At 42.1% G+C, this 27,824-nt stretch overlaps 1 protein-coding gene across 1 annotated transcript; it reads right to left on the minus strand.

The window, feature by feature from the left end:
* Window positions 1-3,625: 3,625 nt before the first annotated feature.
* Window positions 3,626-27,404, minus strand: LOC145859505 (E3 ubiquitin-protein ligase RNF182). The gene is made up of 2 exons (XM_082959002.1): window positions 27,178-27,404; window positions 3,626-7,009 (listed from the first exon to the last, which is right to left on the minus strand). The coding sequence occupies exon 2, from the start codon at window positions 6,007-6,009 to the stop codon at window positions 5,197-5,199; it is 813 nt and encodes a 270-aa protein (XP_082815128.1). The 5' UTR covers window positions 6,010-7,009; window positions 27,178-27,404; the 3' UTR covers window positions 3,626-5,196.
* Between the last annotated feature and the right edge of the window lie 420 nt (window positions 27,405-27,824).

A 27,824-nucleotide genomic window follows, 5' to 3' on the forward strand; every position in this document is an offset into this window, starting at 1 on the left:
AGAAGGCATAGGACGTACCTGACTGAGGACACGCACTCCAGGGAGGATACGAGGAGGAGGCATAGGACGTACTGGACCGTGGAGGTGCACTGGAGGTCTGGAGCGCTGAGCCGGCACAACCCACTGGCGACACAGTGCGTAGAGCTGGCTCAGGATATCCTGGACCGAGGAGGCGTACTGGAGACCAGGAGCGCTGAGCCGGCACAACCCGCCCTGGCTGAATGCTCACTTTAGCCCGGCAAATGCGGGGCGCAGGCACAGTGCGCACCGGGCTATGAATGCGCACTGGAGATACAGTGCGCATCATCGCATAACACGGTGCCTGACTGGTCACACGCTCCTCAGGGTAAGCACGCCCGCTCTGCAGCGCTTTCAACACCAACACCTCTCTCCGGAATCTTTCGTCGAGTTCCTCACTCGACTCCCTGACTGGCTCACCCCTCGGCTCCGCCGACCACTCCATGTGCCCCACCCCCAATTTTTTTTTGGAGCTGCCTCTCGGGCTTCCGTTGTTGCCATGCTAAATCCTCGTAGCGTTGCCGTTCTGCTCTCGTTGCCTCTATCTCCTCCTTCGGACGGCGATACTCCCCTTCCTGCCTCCAGGGTCCTTTCCCGTCCAAGATCTCCTCCCAGGTCCATTCCTCTTGACCACACTGCTTGGTCCTCTGGTGGTGGGAGATTCTGTCACGAATGTGTGTAGGAACGGACCAAGGCGCAGCGTGAATATCGTTCCACATATTTTATTATAATGTGAAACTATGTAAGACATACAATAAACAAAACAACAAACCGTGACAACAGAGGTGCAACATGCACTAACTCAAAATAATCTCCCACAAACAAAGGTGGGAAAAACAACTACTTAAATATGATCCCCAATTAGAGACAACGATGACCAGCTGCCTCTAATTGGGGATCATCCAAAACCCCAACATAGAAAAACAGAAACTAGAACCAAACAACATAGAAAAATAAAACTAGAATAAACCCCCCCAGTCACGCCCTGACCTACTCTACCATAGAAAATAAGAGCTCTCTATGGTCAGGACGTGACAATAACTAAAATATAGTCGTTGCATAAGTATTCAGCCTCTTTGTTTAGGCAAGCCTAAAATATTTCAGGAGTAAAATTTGGCTTAACAAATAACATAACAAGTTACATGGACTCACTCAGTGTGAAATAATTGGGGCTGACATTATTCTTTAAATGAAAGGGAAACTGCCTTGCTCAGTGGCAGAATGACATATTTTTACCTTGTCAGCTCAGAGATTCAATCCAGAAACCTTTCAGTTACTGGCCCAACGCTCTAACCACTAGGCTGACTAACCCTTCTTATGTCCCGCATACATACAACCTCTGTAAGGTCCCTCAGTACTGAATTTCAAGCACAGATTCAACTACAAAGACCAGGGAGCTTTTTGAAAGTCTCGTAAAAAAGGGCAGTGATTGGTAGATGGGTAACAATAACAAATCAGACACTGAATATCTCTTAAAGCATGGTCTAGTTAATAATTATGCTGTGTATTATCAATTAAACCACCCAGACACCCCAAAGATACAGTCATCCTCTGAACTGAGCTGCAGGACAGGAATGAAACTTCTCAGGGATGTTACCATGAGGCCATTGTTGATTTTAAAACAGCTACAGGGTTCAATGGCTGTGATGGAGGAGAACTGAGGATGGATCAACAACATTGTAGTGAAAATACAAATATTCCAAAACAACAATTCACTAAAGTAATACTGCAACAAAAAAAACATGTCAAAGGAATACACTTGATGGTCTAAATGCAAAGCCCTATGTTTGGAGCAAATCCAACACAACACCACTGAGTAACTGCTTCCTTATTTTCAAGAATGGTGGTGGTTGCATCATGGTATGGATATGCTTGACATTGGAAAATTACTGGGGAGTTTTCAGGATAAAAAGAAATGGGCACAGGCAAAATCCTAGAGCAAAACCTTCTTCAATCTGCTTTAAACCAGACACTGGAAGAGGAATTCACCTTTCAGCAGGTCAATAACCTACAACACAAGGCCACATCTACACTGGAGTTGCTTACCAAGAAGACAGCGAATGTTCCTAAGTGGCCAAGTAACAGTTTTGACTTAAATCAGCTTGAAATATGATGGAAAGATTTGAAAATGGCTGTTTAGCCATGATCCCCAACATCTTGACAGAACTTGAAGAATTTTTCAAGAATAATAGGCAAATATTTCACACACCAGGTGTGCAAAGGTCTTACACTTACCCAAGAAGTCTCTCAGCTGTAATTGCTGTCAAATGTGTTTCTAACATGTATGGAGTCAGGGGTGTGAATACTTAGGCAACAATTATATTTTATTTATTAAATGTATGTTAATACTAATAAAAAACGATTTCTTCCACTTTGACATTACTGAGTATTTTGTGTAGATTGTTGACAAAAAAAATACAATTAAATCCCTTTTAATCATACTTTGTAACAACAAAATGTGAAGAAATCCAAGGGTTCTGAATACTTTTGCAAGCCATTGTTTAGCTGGCATGGAATGTTCGTATCCTGTATATTGGACTGTGATATGTGGTTGTCTCACCTAGCTATCTTAAGATGAATGCACTTACTTACTAGCAGTACTACTTATTTCACTGAGTGAGGCGGATATATAGCATTTTGCATTAAAACAACATGGTTCTTTGTCTCTCTGAAATTAAACCATCAAGTAATAGATTTTAAACAAATGCATGTCTGTCATTGAACATGTCTGCCATGCCATGATTAGATAGTGAAAAAACACACCAATCTTTAACTAAAAAAAGCTAATTTACCAAGATTTCTAGAAAAACGGATATATAGCGTTGTGGAATAAAACTCTGTCTGTTTGCCTCAACTTTTGACAGAGGTTCATTATGTTTCCCTAATCAAATCTAAAATTGTGTTTTTGGAAAGTGTTTAATTGAAACAGTAAAAGGGGTAATGTAAAGGTAGAAAGATCAAGAGGGGAGAGTAGAAAGGATGGACACGGAGAACGAACCCCCGGTCTCCAAGGTTGACATAATCTAATGCTATGTGAGGTTTCTTATAATTAGCAGCATATGATCGTGCTAGACAGGTATTCCTTCAAGTTGCGCTCCAGTGATAACTAACTAAAAGCTTTGAAGAGCTGAGGACCTTCGATGCCACACGGGTGTTTCCATGTGCCAAGGTCTTTGGAGCAAGGTCATAAAAATTAGCTCATCGAGTTAGCAAAATGTCAGGAATTTAGCAAAATGGGTCTGTGGGTCTGGAACTGAATCCAGTGATTCACACATCACCAAATTGTACACTTTTCACTGGGGGTAAATCTTCAGCATAAACAGCTACACCTACTGTGGGATAATATTTTGATTTCTCCAGTCTCCTGAGGGTAGTTTAATTCAAGCAATGTATGTAGCTATGTCTTGTCTTCCATGTCTAAATAAATGACGCAAGAACCAACATATATTTAATAATTTTTTGGGTGCTTTTTATATAATACTTATTCCATTTTAATTTTGAAGTATAAGTAATGTAATTGTAGCCTATTAAAACTGCAGATTGGATAGTTGCAGATGAAGTGTGGGTTATGGGAGAAATGTAAAAAATAATGGCAAAGATCACAAAAGTGTCTTTAGTCTTTATTGAAATATCTAGTAACAGTTTAGGCGTTAGGCGGTTTGTCCATTCCAAATGCAATAACACAGACAAGTTCATATTACAACGTTAAGTTACTGCAGGGGCACAGACAGACATGCCTTACAAAGGCAACTAGGAACTTCAACAGTATACATGGAGACTGTGCTGTATGTCTGAATACATCCTTAAAACTATGGGTTTTCATAGTCCGTTGCCCATAGGTCGAGCAGATAGGTATTCTACCATGATAAGGTTAACAGTGTATGTGCAGTCACTGCCATAATAGAACATGAGAGGGTCGTATTCTTTTTGAACAATACAGTTTAGTGATCGTCACAATAACTAAAGCCCATTCCGGTGAGCCGTATGAACACAAACAACAGAAATCTGATGCAGGTTGAGCTGTGTAATTAGAAAACCATTCATCAGGCTGTGGGCGTTGCACAGGTTGGCTTGTCTCGAATGTTCCAGCGGAAAGCCCTACATCCAAATCCAAGTGATCACTCTGAATTTTTCGTTTTAGTGCTGGTATTATCTGAAGTGGGAAATAAGAACGAAAGGGGTGGGTAGGGGTGTATTTTACAAAGGAGAGGGGATATACACTGCAGTGAAAAAGTATTTGCCCCCTTACACTTTTGAATCATCTGTCCATAGAACATTATTCCAAGAGTCTTGATCATCCATCTTCCAGGTGCTTTTTGCCAAACTTGAGTCAACTTTTTGGATGACATGGGTCCAATTATGCCTGGCAAAAACCAAACACTGCATTCCACCGTAAGAACCTCATACCAACGGCCAAGCATGGTAGTGTGATGGTTTGGGGATGCTTTGCTGCGTCAGGACCTGGATGACTTGCCTTAAAAGAAGGAATCATGAATTCTGTTCTGTATCAGATAATTCTACAGGAGAATGTCAGGCCATCTGTCTGTGAGCTGAAGCTGAAGAGCAGCTGGGCCATGGGGCAAGACAATGATCCAAAACAGACAATCAAGTCTACATGAAAATGGCTAAAAGCAATACATTTGAAGTTTTGGAATGACCTAGTCAAAGTCCAGACCTAATCCCAATTGAGATGTGGCAGGACTTTAAACAAGCAGTTCATGCTTGAAAACCCACATATGATGTCGCTGAGTTACAGCAGTTCTGCATGGAAGAGTGGGCCAAAATTCCTCCACAGCGATGTGAGAAACTGATCAACAACTACAGGAAGCGTTTGGTTGGAGTCATTGCAGCTAAAGGTGGCACGACCAGTTATTGAGTGTAAAGGGGCAATTACTTTGTTTATGAAATAAATATGTAATTGTTGTGTTATTTGTTCACTCAGGTTCCCTTTATGTAATGTTAGGTTTTGGTTGTAGATCTGATAACATTCAGTATCAAAAATATGCAAAAGTAGGGTTAAATCAGAAAGGGAGAAAATACTTTTTCACGGCACGGTAGATATGCATCAGTGATTTGGTTTGGTCTTTTACAGGTCTCGCTATGTCATATCCACAGGTAGACAGACATACATTGGTATTAGGGGGTCGAGTAGGGGAGGGGAGTAAAGTGGGGGCATGACTATGTAGCTATGGACTGCATGATCTCATGGCAAAGGCATTGACAGAAGCCGTAGAACACACACAGAACTAGGGTGGAGGGCACAAGGCTGACCAGGATGACGCCCAGGGTGAGCTGCTGGATCATCAGCAGGTAGATGCCCAGCGGCAGCGACGAGAAGAAGACCAGACACAGGACACCGATTAGGAAGCTGGGAAAGTTGCGCGAGGTCCAAGCGCTGCACTTCTGCAAGGGCATGTTGCAGGGCAGCGAGGCCAGGCTTGCGGGCCGGTACAGGCGCACCATATTGAGCATGCTCATAGAGTCCGATGACTGCGATTCGCCCGGCACCTCCATGATAGTGATGACCAGGCAGTCGGAGGAGCTATGCGACTGCTCACCGGTTGTGACGCAGTCACCCCCAGAATCACCACCACAGCCGTCCCCTCCACCTCCGCTCCCATTCAGGCTGCTTGGGGTGAGCAGTACCTCCCCGCCAGGGGTGATGGAACCGCCACTCTTCCTGGCCCGGTCCTGATAGGTGAGGATGGCCAGGATGTTGCTGTCGTCCTGCAGCAGCCAGATCTCCTCGTAGGGCACGTGCGTCTCGTGGCGGCAGAAGGGGCAGCTGACGATGCTGGGGGACGAGTTCTCCACAATCTTCTTCAGGCATTTGGCGCAGACGCGGTGGAGGCAGCCCAGCACCTTGGGCTTGCGGGTGCGTGTGTCGTAGCGGTTATAGCAAATCTTGCACTCCAGCTCCTCCACGGTGTAGACCAGAGGCTGGCAGCACTGGTCCGTCACCAAGTCCAACTTCTCCAACTTTCGGTTCATCCTGAGAGAGGCAAGGGAGGGCGGAATGCCCAGACTGCCAGGAATGCAGGTGCTGATGCAGCAGCGCTAACCAGGAATGGTGAGTCTAAATGTTCCAAGGCGTCACCCTGTACTGATTCAACAGCAGCTGCCGGTAAAGTTTTGTCCCTGATTCAAGATTTGTATGATTTTTTCTCAAGTGTGAAGATAGTGAATGTTATTTTTAGACTATTATTTGTTATTGTCCACATTATAGCTCACAAGAAGTGGGGTAAGAATAATGATTTAAGACACTGATATGATGGCACAAATATACTTTTTTTACACCTTTTCACAGTAAAAATACATTCACATACGGTATTACTTCGCAAATATTGACACCTACGTTGCACAGAGAACAATCAGGCCCTGATATATATTTTTGTCTGGTCCTGAATACCCTAAATAACTGAGTTCGTATAGTCACAGTTGAGCATGCTGATTGGTTTTACTTTCACATCGATGTACAGTATAGTGCTAAATTAGTGTTTGAGGGCATAGGATTGGGGAAGACAGGTTTGGTCTGGTCCCTACCCTAACGTAGTGCAGGCAGACTTCGGATCAGAGGGGTTCTTTTGCAGTTATCTACTGCTATCACACAATGCAATGCTCTCATGGTTACCCTGCACATACAATGTCTGTCTGCAGATTTGGTACAAATTCAGATCTGCAGAAGAGTTTCCAATGACAAAACCATTCCAACAATTTACTGAGAGAACCTACTGGTTTTGAAAGTCCCTGTGATGTGTAAAGTGCGTAAACAGAAAACATACACAAGTGGACAGGGAGCTGGAACCATTTTGAAATTTCCCTGTGCCACTATTGCCTCGATCGGAATATCCAAAATATGGAGGGATGAATTGGATTATATCCGTCAGGAAATCTTGTGTGAGTGGTCGTCGAACAATCAAGCTAGAGAGGGTTAGTGGTATTGCCAGTATTGGTATTCTCAGGACACTGGTACAGCAGCACAGTCACTCCTCTGTGGAAAGAACACAAACGAATATTTGTCAGTGAACATTTGGGAAACAAAAACAAGTATAAAAACCACACAGTAGAGGCCTAGGACGATCTAGCGGTCTAAGCTGTTGCCTCCTGTGCACATACAGTACCAGTCAAAAGTTTGGACACGCCTACTCATTCCAGGGTTTTTTCTTTACTATTTACTATTTTCTACATTGTATAATAATAGTGAAGACATCAAAACTATGAAATAACATATGGAATCATGTAGTGACCAAAAAAGTGTTAAACTTCTTCGGGATCGGTGTCCCTTCCATGGGACGGTTGAGCTAACGTAGGCTAATGCGATTAGCATGAGGTTGTAAGTAACAAGAACATCTCCCAGGACATAGACATATCTGATACTGTAAGAAAGCTTAAATTCTTGTTAATCTAACTGCACTGTCCAATTTACAGTAGCTATTACGGTGAAAGAATACCATGCTATTGTTTGAGGAGAGTGCACAATTTTGAACATGAAAAGTTATTAATAAACAAATTAGGCACATTTGGGCAATCTTGATACAAAACATTGATCAGAAATGCAATGGTTCATTGGAGCAGTCTAAAACTTTGCACATAGACTGATGCCATCTAGTGGCCAAAATCGAAATTGCACCTGGGCTGGAATAATACATTATGGCCTTTCTCTTGCATTTCAAAGATGATGGTACAAAATAATTACAAAAGAACAGTTGGTTTTTTCTATGTATTATCTTTTACCAGATCTATCGTGTTATATTCTACTACATTCCTTTCACATTTCCATAAACTTCGAAGTATTTCCTTTCAAATGGTACTAAGAATATGCATATCCTTGCTTAGGTAGGTGTACCAAAACATTCAAAGGCCATTTTCTCAAAAGGGAGGTTACAAGTTCATCAACTTTCAAAGCAGAATTACTTTACCATTGTTCCTCAAATGCAGTGTATGATGTACCGGTTTGTAGCTCTGTGTCTCTGCTTTAATCCAATGTAAATAACACAATTTCAAATTTTGCTACATAAGACCGAATCAAGGCGGCCAGTCACATATGTCAATGCAACTGGTCAAAATGATAAGATTGCAAGCTTCTTCAGGCTAGGGTAAATTTTTCTCAATTTCTGCCTGACTGACATGCCAAAAGTTAACCTCTTACATCTAGACGTTCCGCTAGCGGAACACCTGCTCCAATAGCCAATGATGGGCGTGGCGCGAATGATAAATTCCTCAAAAATACAAAAACTTCAATTTTTCAAACATATGACTATTTTACACCATTTTAACCTCTTACATCTAGACGTTCCGCTAGCGGAACACCTGCTCCAATATCCAATGATGGGCGTGGCGCGAAATACAAACTCCTCTAAAATACAAAAACTTCAATTTTTCAAACATATGACTATTTCACAGCATTTTAAAGATAAGACTCTCCTTTATCTCTGTCCGATTTCAAAAAGGCTTTACAACGAAAGCAAAACATTAGATTATGTCAGCAGAGTACCAAGCCAGAAATAATCAGACACCCATTTTTCAAGCTAGCATATAATGTCACATAAACCCAAACCACAGCTAAATGCAGCACTAACCTTTGATGATCTTCATCAGATGACACCCTAGGACATTATGTTATACAATACATGCATGTTTTGTTCAATCAAGTTCATATTTATATCAAAAAACAGCTTTTTACATTAGCATGTGACGTTCAGAACTAGCATACCCCCCGCAAACTTCCGGTGAATTTACTAAATTACTCACGATAAACGTTCACAAAAAACATAACAATTATTTTAAGAATTATAGATACAGAACTCCTCTATGCACTCGCTATGTCCGATTTTAAAATAGCTTTTTGGTGAAAGCACATTTTGCAATATTCTCAGTAGATAGCCCGGCATCACAGGGCTAGCTATTTAGACACCCAGCAAGTTTAGCACTCACCAAAGTCAGATTTACTATAAGAAAAATTTTATTACCTTTGGTGTTCTTCGTCAGAATGCACTCCCAGGACTTCTACTTCAATAACAAATGTTGGTTTGGTCCCAAATAATCCATAGTTATATCCAAACAGCGGGTTTTGTTCGTGCGTTCAAGTCACTATCCGAATGGTAAAGAAGGGTGACGAGCACGACGCATTTCGTGACAAAACATTTCTAAATATTCCATTACCGTACTTCGAAGCATGTCAACCGCTGTTTAAAATCAATTTTTATGCAATTTTTCTCATAAAAAAGCAATAATATTCCAACCGGGAATCTGCGTTTAGGTAAAAAGACGAAAGAAAATAAAGCATGGGGTCGACTCGTGCACGCGCCTAAGCCCATTGTCCTCTGATCGGCCACTTACCAAAGGCGATAATGTGTTTCAGCCAGAGGCTGCCTCGATATCATTCAGCTTTTTCCCGGGTTCTGAGAGCCTATGGGAGCCGTAGGAAGTGTCACGTTACAGCAAAGATCCTCAGTCTTCAATAAAAAGAGCCAAGATGAACAAGAACAGGTCACTTCCTGTATGGAATCTTCTCAGGTTTTTGCCTGCCATATGAGTTCTGTTATACTCGTTCCAGACACTATCCGAATGGTAAAGAAGTGTCACGCGCATGGCGCAATTCGTGACAATAAAATTCTAAATATTCCATTACCGTACTTCGAAGCATGTCAACCGCTGTTTAAAATCAATTTTTACGACACTTTTCTCGTAGAAAAGCGATAATATTCCGACAGGGAATCTCCTTTTCGGCAAACAGAGGAAAAAATCCCAAAGGCGGGGGCGGTCGGGGTCACGCGCATAAGCCCGTGTCCCTTGATCGGCCACTTGAGAAAGGCGATAATGTGTTTCAGCCTGGGGCTGGAATGACGACATTCTGTTTTTTCCCGGGCTCTGAGCGCCTATGGACGACGTGGGAAGTGTCACGTTAGAGCAGAGATCCTTAGTAAATGATAGAGATGGAAAAGAAGTTCAAGAAATGGTCAGACAGGCCACTTCCTGTAAAGGAATCTCTCAGGTTTTGACCTGCCATTTGAGTTCTGTTATACTCACAGACACCATTCAAACAGTTTTAGAAAATTTAGGGTGTTTTCTATCCATATGTAATAAGTATATGCATATTCTAGTTACTGGGTAGGAGTGGTAACCAGATTAAATCGGGTATGTTTTTTATCCAGCCGTGTCAATGCTGCCCCCTAGCCCTAACAGGTTAATGGGGTTGAATGACCTCTGACCTCTGTTCTGACTTTCTGGTAAGGCCTGATCATCCTCAATAGAAAGGCTAGAGACATTGGGTGAGATTTAAATGTAATATGTAAACACTAATAATTAGGAAGAAGTTCATAATTTATCAGATAGTCCTATGTGTGATTTGGACCACAAGAAGGACAGAGAGAGAGCTCTGCCCCTGAATGAGGGACACCTGTCTCTAGTCTAATTCCTTATGGATTTATCAAGGGTGTATTTGTTATTCTGATTTGTTTATTATTTATTTAATCAGAATTGTTGTTGTTTTTTTGGAACGCATGAATCATGATGTGAGTCATGTGTCCAAAGGAGGATAACGAGTTTTGTATGAAGAAGTGTAATGCTGTTCTTGTTTTGTTTTGTTATTGTCTTGCTTCAATACAAATCTCACCAGATTGGGTCTGCTAAGTGGTCGGGATTTCTCCCTAAGGATTAGCCATCTAACTTCCTGACCCTGTAACTCTGCGGTGAGATCGCCAAGATGATAGGGGAGTATTAGCCAATAAAAAAAGGGTTTCAACTGTGTGTTGTTATTCTCTTTGACGTTTGTCTTACAAATCTGTTTTAAGAATATTGGTAGTAGTAATAATTTGTCATACAGTGAATAATTTGTCTGGACTTCCTGAATCAGAAATGCCATAAACTAAACTGTTCTGTTCTGTCCACTCTCAAGGTTATGGCGAAGGTGACCACAGATGGTATCTAGATGCATGGAAGGGTTCATTTGACCAAGAACAGTTTGAGCCTCACGCCCTCTAACCGGCTGAAGTAATGGCGACAATGGCGTTCACTATGGTCCTTCACCACTTCTACATTGAAACCTGAGTCCGACCCATTAACCTGTACACAGCATCCAGTCGAAGCTATCAACTGACTTTTCTCTTATGCCATTTCTCTCAGCAGTGCAACATGAGTCCACATGGAGAGAGCATGGAGAGAGATCCCGTACAAACTTCTCTCATGCTGCAGATGTACTGGTCGGAAAATGGACAAGACATGATGGACCATAAAAGATGGTGGCGATTCAGGTGAGAGATTCATGGGCTTGTGAAAATCTGATTATTCCCCAGATATTGAAATTGGGACATTATCAAGGGCCATCCACTTTGAATATGTGCCTATTTAAACGGTTTAGACAGTTATTGTATTTTCATGACGGTCTTCATCAATAACCATCAGTTACATGGTTATTCAATTACCATCACACCCCTAGCGCCTAGTCCTATCCGGCAGGACAGACAGGACAGATCGGCAGAGCAGGGATACAAGGTGGGATCCAGTCCTTGCGTTGGTCTGGCCGAACTACAGGGGGAGCTGATAGCCAGTGTCACTTTAGAGAATAATGGGGGCCAGGATGGTGACAGCTCCAGTGCACGTAAAGGGGTTAAAACCTCTTGCCGCTCCGATCCCGTTAGCGGGATCAAGAGCCAGTGAAAAAATCAGAGCGCCATATTCAAAACCAAATCTAATAATTTCTATTTCTCAAACATAGGACTATTTTACACCATTTTATAGATACACTTCTCCTGAATCGAACCACGTTGTCCGATTTCAAAAAGGCTTTACAGCGAAAGAAAAACATTAGATTATGTTAGGAGAGTACATCGACAAAAATAACCACATTTTCCAAGCAACTAGCATGCATCACAAATACCCAAAACACAGCTAAATGCAGCACTAACCTTTGACGATCTTCATCTGATGACACTCCTAGGACATCATGTTACACAATACATCAATTTTTTGTTCGATAAAGTTCATATTTATATATAAAAACAGCATTTTACATCGACGCGTGACATTCAGAAAATATTTTCCCTCAAATACTGCCGGTGAATCAGCGCCACAATTTACAAAAATACTTGTCATAAATGTTGATACAAAATTAAACTGTCATTCAAAGAATTATAGATGAACATCTCCTTTATGCAAACGCTATGAAAGATTTCAAAAAAGCTTCACATGGAAAGCACTCTTTGCAATAATCTGAGTACTGAGCTCAGAAAAATACACTAGGCTATACAGATAGCCGCCATCTTGAAGTCATCTAAAATCATACATTGCATTAGAAATATTCCCTTACCTACTCCAAATGTAGGAAGCGCGCGTACGATGTCGCGACGAAAAGTAAAAAAAAGTTGTATTTACGTTCGTTCAAACATGTCAAACGTTGTAAAACATCAATCTTTAGGGCCTTCAGAACGTGAAGATTCAGTAATATTTCAACCGGACGGTTCCTGTGTCTTGAAAAAGGTTTTGGAACGGAGGATCCATTCTCATAAACGCGCGCCAAGAAGTGATGTCATCCCCTGCCTCAACAACTTCCCCTCCTTCTCATTCGGTCTCTGTTCATCGTAGACGCTTCAAACAACTTTGTAAAGACTGTCGACATCTAGTGGAAGCCGTAGGAAGTGCACACTAACTACGTCACTGTGTATTCAATAGGAAACGACTTGAAGAGAGCCCATGCATCCAGATTTCCACTTCCTGGTAGGATTTCTCTCAGGTTTTTGATTGCCATATGAGTTCTGTTATACTCACAGACACCATTCAAACGGTTTAGAAACTTCAGAGTGTTTTCTATCCAAATCTACTAATAATATGCATATCCTAGCTTCTGAGTTTGAGTAGGAGGCAGTTTAATATGGGCACATATTTTTTCCGAAATTGTCAATACTGCCCCCTATCCTTAAGGAGCTGTAAGAACTGACTTGCCTAGTTAAATAAAGGTTAAATAAGTAAAATAAAAAACATGCCACGGGTGTGGCAGAGGATTCTCAAACTCAGTTACTGTAGGGCCAGTAGGCCCCTTTCGTGGGCAATGAGTACAATGCCGGAGGATGGCCAAGGCTGGAGACGGTGGCTCGCATGCTGTGGTGGAGGATAGTGGCATGCCGGCCACAACTTTCGTTAGCAGCTCATTGACCTCTGCTGAGGTTGGTGACTCATTCACCACTGCTGAAAGCAATGGCTCCCATGGTGGAGCAGATGGGGACCCCTGGGTGAGGCTCATCAGAGTTCTGGAGGCAGGGGCCGGCTGGGGCCCAGAGACGAGATCAGGTGGTTTCCCAGGTGCAAGAGCCGGAGTGCAGGAGGCGGGCGGCCCCCCAGAACTGAAGACAGCAGGCCCCCTGGGTCAGGGAACAATGGGTCCCCCAGGTCAGGGGGCTGAGGGCCGAGCAGTGCAGGAAGCCAAGAGCCTGACAGGGCAGGGGACTTGGAACCTACTACTAAGGCTGAGGACTGCAAGCCAGGTATGGCGGGATGCTGCAAACCTAGCTGAGCAGGGAACTTGTAGCCCAGCACTAGTATAGCCTTCTATGATATCAACATTGTGAACAGAGTGCCCCATGGTGGCGGTTGGGTTATGGTATGGTCAGCCATACACTACGGACAACGAACACAATGGCTTTGTTAACAAAGGCAATTTGAATGAACAAAGATACCGTGACGAGATCCTGAGGCCCATTGTCGTGCCATTCAGCCGCTGCCATCACCTCATGTTTCAGCATGATAATGCCCATGTCGCAAGGATCTGTACACAATTCCTGTAAACTCAAAATGTCCCAGTTCTTCCATGGCCTACATACTCAGACATGTCACCCATTGAGCGTGTTTGGGATGCTCTGGATTGATGTGTAAGACAGCGTGTTCCAGTTCCGGCCAATATCCAGCAATTTCGCACAGCCATTGAAGTAGACAACATTCCACAGGCCACAATCAACAGACTGATCAACTCTATGCTAAGGAAATGTGTCGTGCTGCATAAGACAAATGGTGGTCACACCAGATACTGACTGGTTTTCTAATCCACGCCCCCTTTTTTAAAGGTATCTGTGACCAACAGATGCATATCTGTGTCAAGGCTCAGAAGCAGACCCAGAAGCAGACAGTTTCGAAGTACCAAAAGTTTATTACAAAAACGGTGGTGCAGGCAAAAATGACAGGTCAAGGGCAGGCAGATGTCAGTAATCCAGAGCAGAGTCCGAAAGGTACAGAACGGCAGGCAGGCTGAGGGCAGGCAGAGGTCAGTAATCCAGGGTGGTGTGACATGGTACAGAACGGCAGGCAGGATCAGGGTCAGGGCAGGCAGAATGGTCAAAACCGGGAAAACTAGAAAACTGCTTGACAAAACAAAACGAGCTGGCAACAGACAAACAGAGAACACAGGTATAAATACACTGAGGATAATGGGAGAGATGGGCGACACCTGGAGGTGGGTGGAGACATTCACAAAGACAGGTAAAACAGATCAGGATGTGACAATCTGCATTCCCAATAATTTGAAATTCATAGATTAGGGCCTACTAAATTTATTTCAATTGACTGATTTCCTTATATGAACTGTAGCTCAGTAAAATCTTTGAAATTGTTGCGTTTATATTTTTGTTCAGTATAGAACGGCTGAGGGCTGGGAGCCTAGTGCTGATAATTTAGGGCCTGACAGGAAAGCGACTCTGAACCTGACAGGGAAACTGGCTCTGGGCCTGACAGGGAAACTGGCTGAGAGTTAGGAGAGTGGTAGAGCTCTGGGCCTACAGGAGGAACTGGTAACTCTGAGCCTAGCCGGGCAGGACCCACCTGGGCTAGGGACTGAGGAACGCTTAGTGCTGGAGACAGCAGACCTAGTATAGCTGGAGACTGAGGACCAAGTGCTAGGGACTAAGGGCCTAAAAGGGCTGAGGACTGAGAACCTAGCACATGTAACTTGCCTAGTAGAGCAGGAGGCTGAAAGCCTGGCAGGCTAGGGGCTGCAGGTTTACTATGTCTGGAGACAGTGAGTCTAGCGCAGCGAACTCTGGGCCTTGTAGGGCAGGAGGCCCTAAATCTGTTGGGCTAGGCGACTGTCTACCAACTATTGCAGAGGTCTGAGATCTGAGCAGGGCAAGAAACTGCAGACCTGCAAAAACGGGGCAGCTAATTTAGGGCCTAGCCTGGCGGGATAGGGAGCTGTATACCCGATAATCCAGGAGGCCGCGATCCGAGCAGGGCTGGGTGGGACACCTATGGCCTGACAGAGCAGCAAACTTAGAGGTTGCTAGTGCAGGGGACTGTGGACTTAGTACTAGGGCCCCGGTTCTCTGCTGTTCTAAGGCAGCAGTCCAGGTACCAGAACCAAGGAGTGGAACTCTGACCCTACCGGGAAGGAAGGGAACTCTGAGCCAACCGGAAAGAAAGGGAAATCTGACCCTACTGGGAAGGAAGGAATATTGACCCTACTGTGGTGCAGTGTTCATTTTGGCACTTTTTCTAGATTTAGTCTAGTCTTAGTCAATAGCTAGGTTTCCATTCAATTGGAGAAGGATTTTCATGCGAATATTCTAAAATCTGTATAAAACAATATGTGCATTTTCTCACCAGAGATGTGTTTCCAAAAAACGGACATATTGCGGATAAAAGGCTGTGCGTAAACAACGTAGTGCACATAAAAATAACTTTTGCAGTTAAATTCCTATGTACTGAATGAAAAATAAAAGTTTCGATAGCATTTTCATATGCGCTCTAGCCAACAGTTTGCAGCTACGTTGTGGGTAGGCTACCTACGTGATGAGATTATTATGGATAAGAGTAAGATTATTTTTATTTGTCAAACGGAAGCTAGGTATCATTCATCAGGCCACCAGAATAAGACCATGGATATTTATTGGAAAGGAGAATCAAGCGTGTCACCATGCACTTTCACCACCCTGTGAAGTTCATCATAATTTATTTAATCTGTAGCCTAATAAACTGCATGCTTTCCACAAGTGATAGTGGGAGGACCACACAACATATCGTTGCATGACTCCAAGTTTACTTCGACATGATGGTTATTATATCAATACTTCCTTATCAACGCCATTTCTCGCATAATTAATTTAACTGACACAAAAAGGTCCGACCATGTCGAACAAACAAACTGTCTATCTGCATTTGTATATTTGTAGTGGCATATCCTGTTTCCATCAGCCCGGTCGTTACTTTTTTCATTCTTCAGGTAATACGTCCACATTAAATGGTTGGATAGAAACCTGGTTATTTTTACAAAAATGTCATCAAGTCTTAGTCACATTTTTGTCATTTCAATAAACATTTAGTCTAGTTATTGTCAAAATGAAAACAGTGGGCCATTTTAGTCAACTAAATGTAATTTTATTTTAGTCACATCACATTTGTATTGCCTCATTAATCTATAGTAAACATAAATAGCTGACTTCCATGTGCACAAACATACATAGCCGTGCCCTACCAAGATATTTTTCTGCATGACTTCCTGTTCTCTTCCCAACAGCAAAAATATAATATATACTATATATACAAAAGCATATGGACACCCCTTCAAATGAGTGGATTCGGCTATTTCTGACAGGTGTTTACAATCAAGCACACAGCCATGCAATCTTCATAGACAAGCATTGGCAGTAGAATGGGTTTACTTAAGAGCTCAGTGACTTTCAACGTGGCACAGTCATAGGATGCCACCTTTCCAACAAGCCAGTTCGTCAAATTTCTGCCCTGCTAGAGTTGCCCCGGTCAACTTTAAGTGCTGTTGTCTTTGAGAATTTTTAGGGCCTTCCTCTGACCGCCTGATGTAGAGGTCCTGGATGGCATGGAGCTTGGCCAAAGTGATGTACTGGGCAGAACGCACTACCCTCTGAAGTGCCTTGCGGTCTAAGGCTGAGCAGTTGCCATACCAGGCAGTGATGCAACCAGTCAGGATGCTCTCGATGGTGAAGCTGTAGAACGTTTTGAGGATCTGAGGACACTTGTCAAATCTTTTCAGTCTCCTGAGTGGGAATAGGCTTTGTCGTGCCCTCTTCATGACTGTCTTGGTGTGTTTGGACCATGTTAGTTAGTTGGTGATGTGGACACCAAGGAACTTGACACTCTCAACCTGCTCCACTACAGCCCCGTCGATGAGAATGGGGGTGTGCTTGGTCCTCATTTTCCTGTAGTCCACAATCATCTCCTTTGTCTTGATCACGCTGAGGCAGAGGTTGTTATCCTGACACCGCACGGCCAAGTCTCTGACCTCCTCCCTATAGGCTGTCTCATCATTGTCGGTGATCAGTAACTTTCACTGTTGTGCCGTTGGCAAAATGAATGATGGTGTTAGAGTCGTGCCTGGCCATGCAGTCATGGGTGAACAGGGAGTACAGGAGGGGACTGAGCATGCTTTGCTGAGGGGTCCTCGTGTTGAGGATCAGCATGGCAGATGTGTTGTTACCTACCCTTACCACCTGGGGGCAGGCCCGTCAGGAAGTCCAGGATCCAGTTGCAGAGGGAGGTGTTTAGTCCCAGGGTCCTTAGCTTAGTGATAAGCTTTGAGGGCACTATGGTGTTGTACGCTGAGCTGTAGTCAATGAATAGCACTCTCATGTAGGTTTTCCTTTTGCCCAGCTGGGAAAGGGCATTGTAGAGTGCAATAGAGATTGCATCAGCTGTGGATCTGTTGGGGCGGTATGAAAATTGGAGTGGGTCTAGGGTTTCTGGGATAATGGTGTTAATGTGAGTCATGACCAGCCTTTCAAAGCACTTCATGGCTACAGACGTGAGTGCTACGGGTCAGTCGTCATTTAGTCAGGTTACCTTAGTGTTCTTGGGCACAGAGACAATGGTGGTCTGCTTGAAACATGTTAGTATTACAGACTCAGTCAGGGACAGGTTGAAAATGTCAGTGAAGACACTTGCCAGTTGGTCAGCGCATGCTCGGAGTACACGTCCTGGTAATGCATCTGGCTCCACGGCCTTGGGAACGTTGACCTGTTTAAAGGTCTTACATCGGCTGTGGAGAGCGTGATCACACAATCGTCTGGAAAAGGTGATGCTCTTATGCATGCTTCAGTGTTGCTTGCCTCGATGCGAGCATAGAAGTAATTTAGCTTGTCTGGTACGCTCGTGTCACTGGGCAGCTCACGGCTGTGCTTCCCTTTGTAGTCTGTAATAGTTTGCAAGCCCTGACACATCCGACGAGCATCGGAGCCGGTGTAGTATGATTCAATCTTAGTCCTGTATTGCCGCTTTGCCTGTTTGATGGTTAATCTGAGTGCATAGCGGGATTTCTCATAAGCGTCCAGGTTAGAGTCCCGCTCCTTGAAAGCAGCAGATCTAACTTTTAGCTCAGTGAGGATGTTGCCTGTAATCTATGGCTTCTGGTTGAGGTATGTACGTACGGTCACTGTGGGGACGACGTCATCGATGCACTTATTGATGAAGCCAGTGACTGATGTGGTGCACTCCTCAATGCCATTGGAAGAATCACGGAACATATTCCAGTCTGTGCTAGCAAAACAGTTCTGTAGCTTAGCATCTGCGTCATCTGACCACTTCTTTATTGACAGAGTCACTAGTGCTACCTGCTTTAGATTTAGCTCGTAAACAGGAATCAGGAGGATAGAATTATGATCAGATTTGCCAAATGGAAGGCGAGGAAGAGCTTTGTACGCGTCTCTGTGTATAGAGTAAAGGTGGTCTAGAATTTTTTTCCTCTGGTTGCACATTTAACATGCTGGTAGAAATTATGTAAAACGGATTTAAGTTTTCCTGCATTAAAGTCCTCAACCTCTAGGAGCGCCGCCTCTGGATAAGCGTTTTCCTGTTTCCTTATGGCCTCATTGAGTGCTTGGTCTTGTAAGTTGACCTTAGGATCTACAGTATATGCCTAGAATGATGCTTTGTTATTGTCAGTACTGCCTTGTAACTTAAGCTTTATCGCTTGTATTTGAATCCATTAATTTAAAAAAAGTTAAATAATATTATAATTTTTTTTTTTTAATAATACTTGCTTTGATATTTGCTTCTCATGACCCTCCCTTGATCTTAGTCAGCTAAACGCATAATACTTGATTGCACATGGTTTTACTATAATGCTAAATGGAGTCAGATAATTTATTTAATATACTTTGTTAACATATTAATTGCATAGTCTTATCACGAGTCGCATGCGAGGTATATATAATATACACATCAAAGATTACCCCACTACACTTACATGCTGACCACACCGCTCGCGTGTGTTACAAAATAGAGTGTTATAAAATAGATTTACACATACATGTTATTCAATTATTGCACCCACACTGCTCACGAGCGTCTGCAAAAGCAGAACTTGGTTCTATTTGTGACGCTTGAAGCGCTACAAGTCCCGCCTCTCCCATCTCATCATTGGTTTTTAGGAGCATATACCTATGTGCCATCTCCTCATTGGTTTTTAGGAGCATATACCTATGTGGGTGATTGAAACATGAACTGAGGTCCACAGTCCAGTCGGTAATGGTAATGCACCTTAAAGTTGGTTGCCAACCGCCATATAAAGTCCAAAGAAGAAGAAGCCTGAAGGAGGAGACATTACTAGAAACAAACTTTACTCTTTTATCTGTGGATTAATTGTCGGAGTAGAGGACCTTGTGCATTTCAGGAAAAATTTGCTAGCAACAGCAAGCTAGCTAGCTAAATTGCCATGAATGTTTAATGCTTTTCGACCTGTCCCCAAATTAATATAGCTGGTTATAAGTTTTCTTTATATTTCAACCTGCGTGTCCTGATCGCGTCTAGTGTGGGTGGACAAAATCAACATGCTCGCGATGGCGAACGCACGTGCGCGAGCAGTCTGGTCAGCATGTAAGAATATATATATTAAGATTGTTTCACAAACACACTAGGCTATATGTATTTTTTTTAATTTTTTTTATCAAATCCTCTAGGCCACTGAAATTGAGTCTCACTAGGCCATTATTGTATCCCACCAGAGCTCTTTGTGAAACAGAGAAACTAAGCGACAAACAGCAACAGTTAACTCTGCCCAATGCTGTGGGAACTGTGAATATCATGCTACCACACAGAGACAGATACTACTGTTTGAGGTACCCAGAGAAAATAGACCACTGGTGTTGTGTGCATATCCCCAGGATTTCTATTGACTTCAACTCAGTAGAAAATGGAGCTCTTCTCGTGGCCTTTAACGATTTCCACTTGGTGTCAGTTTGGTTCTTTGCATAATCATTAACACGCTTGCTGACATAGCATAGTGTGTTTCCCTATCTGATCAGCAACAATAAATCCAGGGTGGGTTGTAAATTAACTGGTGGGTGAGGCATCACTGTTCACCAGAGATAGAACTATAAGCAAGACAATAGCCAACAGACACATTTGATGGATCTCGATAATGAAAGTAAACAGGCTATCATATGGCAAAGCTAATAAACCCACAAGCAGGTCAGGCCTACCATATCCTTAATTGAATGTCAACCTGTCGAGCAGTATTGCTTTTAATGCTAGCCTATTTATGCCTTTTGTAGTAGACAAAGAAACAGCAAATAATCTGCTAGAACATTTCACACTCGTATGCTGTCACATCCTGACCAGTAAAAGGGGTTATTTGTTATTGTAGTTTGGTCAGGACGTGGCAGGGGGTGTTTGTTTAGAGTGTCTCGGGGTTTGTTGTTCTATGTGCTTATGTAAGAGGGGTGTTTGTTTAGAGTGTTCCGGAGTTTTTGGTCTACGTCCTATGTTAGTGTATTTCCATGTTCAGTCAAGTCTTTCTATTTCTATGTTTAGGGTTTGTTGATTGACCTTCAATTGGAGGCAGCTGTTCCTCGTTGCCTCTGATTGAAGGTCCTTTGTATAGGGGTGTTTGTTCTATGGGGGTTTGTGGGTAGTTGTCTCCTGTTTTGTGTCTGTGCACCTGACAGGACTGTTTAGTGTCGTTCATTGTTTTGTATATGTGATTTGTTTGTTTTCCCTTCTTTTAAATTAATAAAGAAGATGAGTATACACGTTCCCGCTGCACCTTGGTCCAATCCTTACGACGCCCGTTACATATGCATTGACTTTTTTCAAATGTTGTTGTGTTACAGCCTGAATTTAAAATGGATTAAATGTAGTATTTTTTTCACTGGCCTACACACTAATACCCCATAATGTCAAAGTGGAATTATGTTTTTCATATTTTTTACAGATTTATTAAAAATGAAAAGCTGAAATGTCTTGAGTCAATAAGTATTCCAGCCCTTCGTTATGGCAAGCCTAAATAAGTTCAAGAGTACAAATTTGCTTAAGTCACATAAGTTGCATGGACTCGTTCTGTGTGCATATATAGGGTTTAACATGATTTTTGAATGACTACCTCTGCACCCCACACATACAATTATCTGTAAGGTCCGTCAGTTCAGCAATGAATTTGAAACACAGATTCAACCACAAAGGCTAGGGAGGTTTTCCAATGTCTTTCAAAGAAAAGCACCTATTGGTAGTAATGTAATATCCCTTTGAGCATGGTGAAGTTATTAACTACACTTTTGATGGTGTATGAATACAACCTGTCACTACAAAGATATAAGAGTCTTTCCTAACTCAGCTGCCGGAGAGGAAGGAAACCACTCATGGATTTCACCATGAGGCCAATGGTGACTTTAAAACAGTGGCTGTGACAGGAGAAAACTGAGGATGGATCAAAAACATCGTAGTTACTCCACAATACTAACCTAATTGACAGAGTGAAAATATTCCAAAACATGTATCCTGTTAGTAACAAGGTACTAAAGTAATACTGCAAAAAATGTGGCAAAGCAATTAACTTTCTGTCCTAAATACAAAGTGTTTATAAAGATGTTATACTGTTGGGCGTTGTTTTCTAGGAAATGTAGGATTAGCTAACATATGGAATTGTTATATATCATTTAGCTATTTGATTTAGAGTTTTAGGACCCCTTTAGGTGTAAAAAATATATTTTAAAGTATAAAATATTGAATTTAGCCTTCAGTAATAGTCTGTCCAGTGTCTGTGTTCATTTGCCCATCTTAATCTTTTCGTTTTATTGGCCAGTCTGAGATATGGCTTTTTCTTTGCAACTCTGCCTAGAAGGCCAGAATCCCGGAGTCGCCTCTTCACTGTTGACGTTGAGACTGGTGTTTTGCGGGTACTATTTAATGAAGCTGCTAGTTGAGGACTTGTGAGGCGTCTGATTCTCAAACTAGACACTAATGTACTTGTTCTGTTGCTCAGTTTTGCACCGGGGTCTCCCACTCTTTCTATTCTGGTTCGAGACAGTTTGCGCTGTTCTGTGAAGGGAGAATTACACAGTGGTGTACCAGATCTTCAGTTTCTTGGCAATTTCTTGCATGGAATAGCTTTCATTTCTCAGAACAAGAATAGACTGACAAGTTTCAGAAGAAAGTTCTTTGTTTCTGGTCATTTTGAGCCTGTAATCGAACCCACAAATGCTGATGCTCCAGATACTCAACTAGTCTAAAGAAGCCCAGGTTTGTTGCTTCTTTAATCAGAACAACAGTTTTCAGCTGTGCTAACATAATTGCAAAAGGTTTTTCTAATGATCCTTCTAAAGCCTTTTAAAATGATAAACTTGGATTAGCTAACACAATGTGCCATTGGAACACAGGAGGGATGGTTGCTGATAATGGGCATCTGTACACCTATGTAGGTATTCCATAAAAAATCTGCCGTTTCCAGCTACAATAGTCATTTATAACATTAACAATGTCTACACTGTATTTCTGATCAATTTGATGTTATTTTAATGGACATAAATGGACTCTTTCTTTTAATGGACTCTTTCTTTCTTTTCTTTCAAAAACAAGGACATTTCTAAGTGACCGCAAACTTTTGAACGGTAGTGTATGTATCTTTTATTACCCCCTTTTTCTCCCCAATTTCGATCTTGTCTCATCGCCGCAACAGACTTGGGAGGCAAAGGTCGAGTCATGTGTCCTCCGAAACATGACCTGCCAAACCGCGCTTCTTAACACCTATGCGCTTAACCCGGAAGCCAGCTGCACCAATGTGTTGGAAACACCGTTCACCTGATGACCATGGTCAGCCTGCAGGCGCCCGGCCTGCCACAAGGAGTCGCTAGAGCGCGATGAGCCAAGTAAAGCCCCCCTGGCCAAACCCTCCCCTTATTCGGACGACGCTGGGCCAATTGTGCATCACCCTATGGGACCCCGAATCACAGCCAGTTGTGATACAGCCCTGGATCAATCCCGGGTCTGTAGTGACATATCTAGCACTGCGATGCAGTGCCTTAGACCGCTGCGCCACTCGGGAGGCCCTAGCGGAGCAATGCTTAATATTATCAGCTGAGAAATAAATATAGTAGCAGTAGAAGGCTGGGATCCTCCTCTTTTTAATGGCAACCATCAAAACTGCTTTCACACAGGATTGCATATAGGAATGTTTGGGCTTATAAGAACACTTATTTCACTCCATGCATCGACCACTGTTTGAGGAGCATGCAGCCTCATGGATAGAAAGTTTGGAGTGTAGCATAAGGTAACCAGTCCATCCAGTATGCATGATACTGTCCACACTCAAAGGCGATTGCTCTACCAAAGACATCTTAAATCTAGGTTGATATTTTTGTAATGTTTTTCTGCCATGTGTAATATGCGGTAGGCTATTAAATCAAAATTAAATCACATTTTATTGGTCATGTACACATTTTGTAGATGTTATCGCAGGTGCAGCGAAATGCTTATGTTTCTAGCTCCAACAGCAGTTATACCTAACAATACAAACAATACACAACTTAAAAAAATGTAAAGAAAAAAGGCTAAAAAGGCTATATTATATCGACTACACTACTTTGGATTATCAGGCAGTTAGAACACATATTTTATCACAAATAACTACACTCAGACTAGCCTACTACACTTTTATACACTCTCCTACTAGAATACCACAGTATATGCAAACTGTAATAATAGAGCACAGAAGACAATGAGGCATTGTTGAAGTTGAAAACACATTTAAAAACATTATTTTATCCCAAGTGTTTATCCCTTCAACCATACTTAAATGTCTTAATTAAAAAATATAGCTATACAAAATTATCTTATGACTGGATAGATAAATTAATAGGATATAGAAATATATGGATAGATTAACAGGGATGGAAGTCCTAATGGATGTAGGGATTAAAGAAGGTTAAATTGGACAGATTGGTATGATAAAGGAATGAAGGGAGGTTCAAGGTGGATGGGTGTGTGTCTGTATTCGGGGTGATTATTTTCCCTGTATTTTACAAATGGTCTATCCTGAGAATCAATCCCTTTTCTCCCGGTTAACCAAGGAATTTCCCACAAAAACCGGATGTGTCATTCAAAAGCATTATATGTGTGGATTTGATTAGGGCTTTGATCTGCAAGAAAATTAAAACCTGATGCTACCTGAGCCTGATTAACCATATATTAAATACATCTTATGAGCCCTACATTAACAACATTTAATGAGCCCAAATGATTGTGACATTACATATATACAGGTACAGTATTCTGTAACAAGTGTTGTTTTTGTGCTCAATGGTGGATCTATTCATAATTATTTAAGAGATGCTTAATATAGGGGGTTTATATACACTATCTATTAATAAATGCGCTACAAAATGTTATCGTCAGGTAAATAAGCCCAAATATATGCAATGCCTAGACAGCATATTTACGCACAACATATTTACGCACATTACGCACAACAAAAAACCTGCGAGGACCCAAAAGATCAGGTTACAGTGGATCAGCTCTGCAGAGCTGGAATGCTGGATGTGCTGTGTGTAGAGAGAGGCTCTTGTCTAAAAACTTTAACATCAAACAATGGACTTTGAAACAATATTTCTAACAAAGAATGTTGAGAATGATGAGAATGGCTTTCAATCCACACCAAAGACCATAACTAAATAGACAAAATATACATAACCTAACTATAAAACGTGGGCGAGCATCCACGAGTATCCACACTGGAAAAATGTTTATCGTTCTACAGTAGGCCTACATCTGTCAATCAACTGATGTCCTAAATCAATTTAGCCAGGGAAACACAAACAAATCAAATAAAACAGGTGTAGACCTTACTGTGAAATGCTTACTTACAAGCCCTTAATCACACCTTTCATTTTGTGACAATGGATAGGCTAATAGTAACCCTACAGAATGTAGCCTGTTGGAATATAGTCAAATAACAAGGGGCTTATTGCAAACATCGATGGTGCTAGATTAATGCCAGCTGATGTCTCGTTAAACCATCAATCCCCGCTAAATTCACCCGCACAGCTGATCTCCATTGCAACCATTATTGGTCACCTCATTACTGCTCCCTAAAAGATGTCGGTGTTACCTAGCCCTGCTTGCGTACCGGATATGAGTCGATCATGGTCACGTGATGAGGTAACCCCACTTGCGAACTTCAAAACCAGTGTCTTCCCTCGGCCCAAGGGTCTAATGGTCTAAGATGCTGAGACCCGGGTTAATATCCTGCGTGTTACACTTGCAACCGAAGTCTGTCAAGAAATGTTCGCCCTCTGGTTGGTGTTGTTATCAGAACAACTTAGTAATTTTTGAACAGACTAAAAGCAATTGACAAGCATTCCGTACAATAGAAAAAATGATTTCCTCGTATACCACGGTAAATCTATTGTGGCAATTTACCAGACACTTTCATGAATGGAAACTAATTTGGTGTAGCCTATTGTTATAATTTGATTTGTTTCTTATTTGTGTTATCCATAAGTGTCTGGTAAGGTCATTTCTTATCAAGATCGGGGGTAAAATATTCCTGGACTGTCCGTGTTTGAAATGTCTTCACTTAATCAAGTCAATCGTGGGCAATGAGATATTTGTGCCAGAAGGAATGGGACAGAATCTAACCCACGCCAACATGGTAGCCCTATACTGTATGTGCGCACTGAACGTAGCGTGCCTAATCGCTAGATCACCCCAGGCCGCATTTGAACTTCCTCATTTGAATTTCCTGGTGCAGCAGGAAAATCCTCAGCGACAAAAGAGTGATCAAGTTAAGAGCCGACATCTGTAGATGCGTGTTGATTCACAACATTGTGAGACGTACTGTTGGACCTGTATACATTCATCAAATTCACTTGTTGTATATAATGCTGCTATAAATAAAATAATCAATAATTCAGTGGTTTACTGAGTCCACCCTCTCCCCCAACACATTGTTTTATGGTTTTAGATACTCTAGTTATTGGGGATACATTTTTCAAACCTGTCCAAGTATTTACATAAATACCAGTTGACATTTCTCTAAGACATTGAACTTTTTATATTTAACCATGTTAAAACAATTTAGGCACTAATGAAACTACTACTTTGTGATTGAAAACATGTCCAATGAAGGCTTATGAAGATTTAAAACAATAACCTATTCCAATTAGGTGGGCATGTCTGTCAAAATTGTACAATCCGACACCCAGTTTTGATCAGAAGCAAGCTTCTGGAACTCCTGTTGCAATATAATTTCACTATATTCACTTCAGGAGATTTTAAAACGCCTTTTAAAATGGACCCCATATTTAGTTTTGGCAACTAAACTGACCAGGCTGATTCTAACCTATTGATAGGCTACATATTTATTTCAGCATAAACATGTTTTACAGAAGTTGTTGTTGCTGTGGTTGTTTTTATTAGCCTGTTGTGTTGCATAAATTAATGCATTATAATTCCCAACAAGAAAAACAAATGGCAGCCCTGTGTATTTGGAGTAGGCTGTATTTGAAAAGCCTCGTTTGAATTCAATCTTAATATCATTGACATAGTGGTCCTTTGTAGCTCAGTTGGTATAGCATGGTGCTAGTAACGTTAGGGTAGTGGGTTCGATTCCTGTGAACACCCTTCGTAAAATGTATGCACAGATGACTTTAAGTCACTGGATAAAAGCACCTGATAAATGACAGATATTATGTAACCTATACTCATGTATAATAACCTATAGGCCTATAATAGAAAATGTAAATGTATTTGATAGATAGAACATAGGCCTATACTACGTGTGACAATTTGTTATGCATATTGAAATTGAATATAACCCAGTTGCAACAAGCCTCATTTACATTCAGTAGCCTACATTAGACTAATCCAACAATCACATATCGCCGCAGTCATGTGCACTCGCCTTTGATAGGAAAGTGTAGGACGAAAAACCTGGCTCACCGTATGACGGTCTTCCCAGTGTCTTCCCGTCAAGGTCCAAGGTAACCGAGGATTATCGCCATCACATTTCTTCTTCCCTTGTTATCTAGTGTCGCGCCCTGTCGGTGAGTCACTGTGGATCTTGAGGTCCCATCTGCCCGTGTCGGACTGCTATCTCCCCTTCAATGCAGTAGCGCGAGCACCGTAGCATCAAGACCTGCACAGATTTATCTTCAGTGGTTGCTGTGGCAACAACACCAAGTGCAAGCTGCATGCAGCTGAGCTGCGCAAGATTCAACGGTCAAACGTGGCTGTGGTCTGTTATGGCTGGAGACAGCAGAATCTGTGGCAGAACCATTCAATTTCAATGTCAGTCAGTGGTAGGCTGTATAAATCTCTGCAATCAAATATATGTTTTGTTTGCAATTGAAATGCTCATATCACAATTTGTTTTTGTCCAGGATATGTATATTGATGAATAAGCCTGTACACCAATAGCCTACACAGGGCAGTAACCAGGGTAAAAGTTTTTGGAAGTTGAAGCTCACTTACTGTATTTCTATACAGTTAATGAGTCATGACCTCAGTAAAATTACACGTGACTGTTTGAGTCACATATCTCCTCTTATGCCCCCTGGACATACGTTGGTAGTACCCAACTCTCTAAC

Source organism: Salmo salar, chromosome 12, assembly GCF_965601325.2.
Source record: "Salmo salar chromosome 12, fSalSal1, whole genome shotgun sequence".
NCBI classification, from domain to species: Eukaryota; Metazoa; Chordata; class Actinopteri; order Salmoniformes; family Salmonidae; genus Salmo; species Salmo salar.

Bases quoted from the DNA above. Each gene is read 5' to 3' on its own strand.
- LOC145859505 (XM_082959002.1), bottom strand. From the start codon at position 6,009: ATGAACCGAAAGTTGGAGAAGTTGGACTTGGTGACGGACCAGTGCTGC.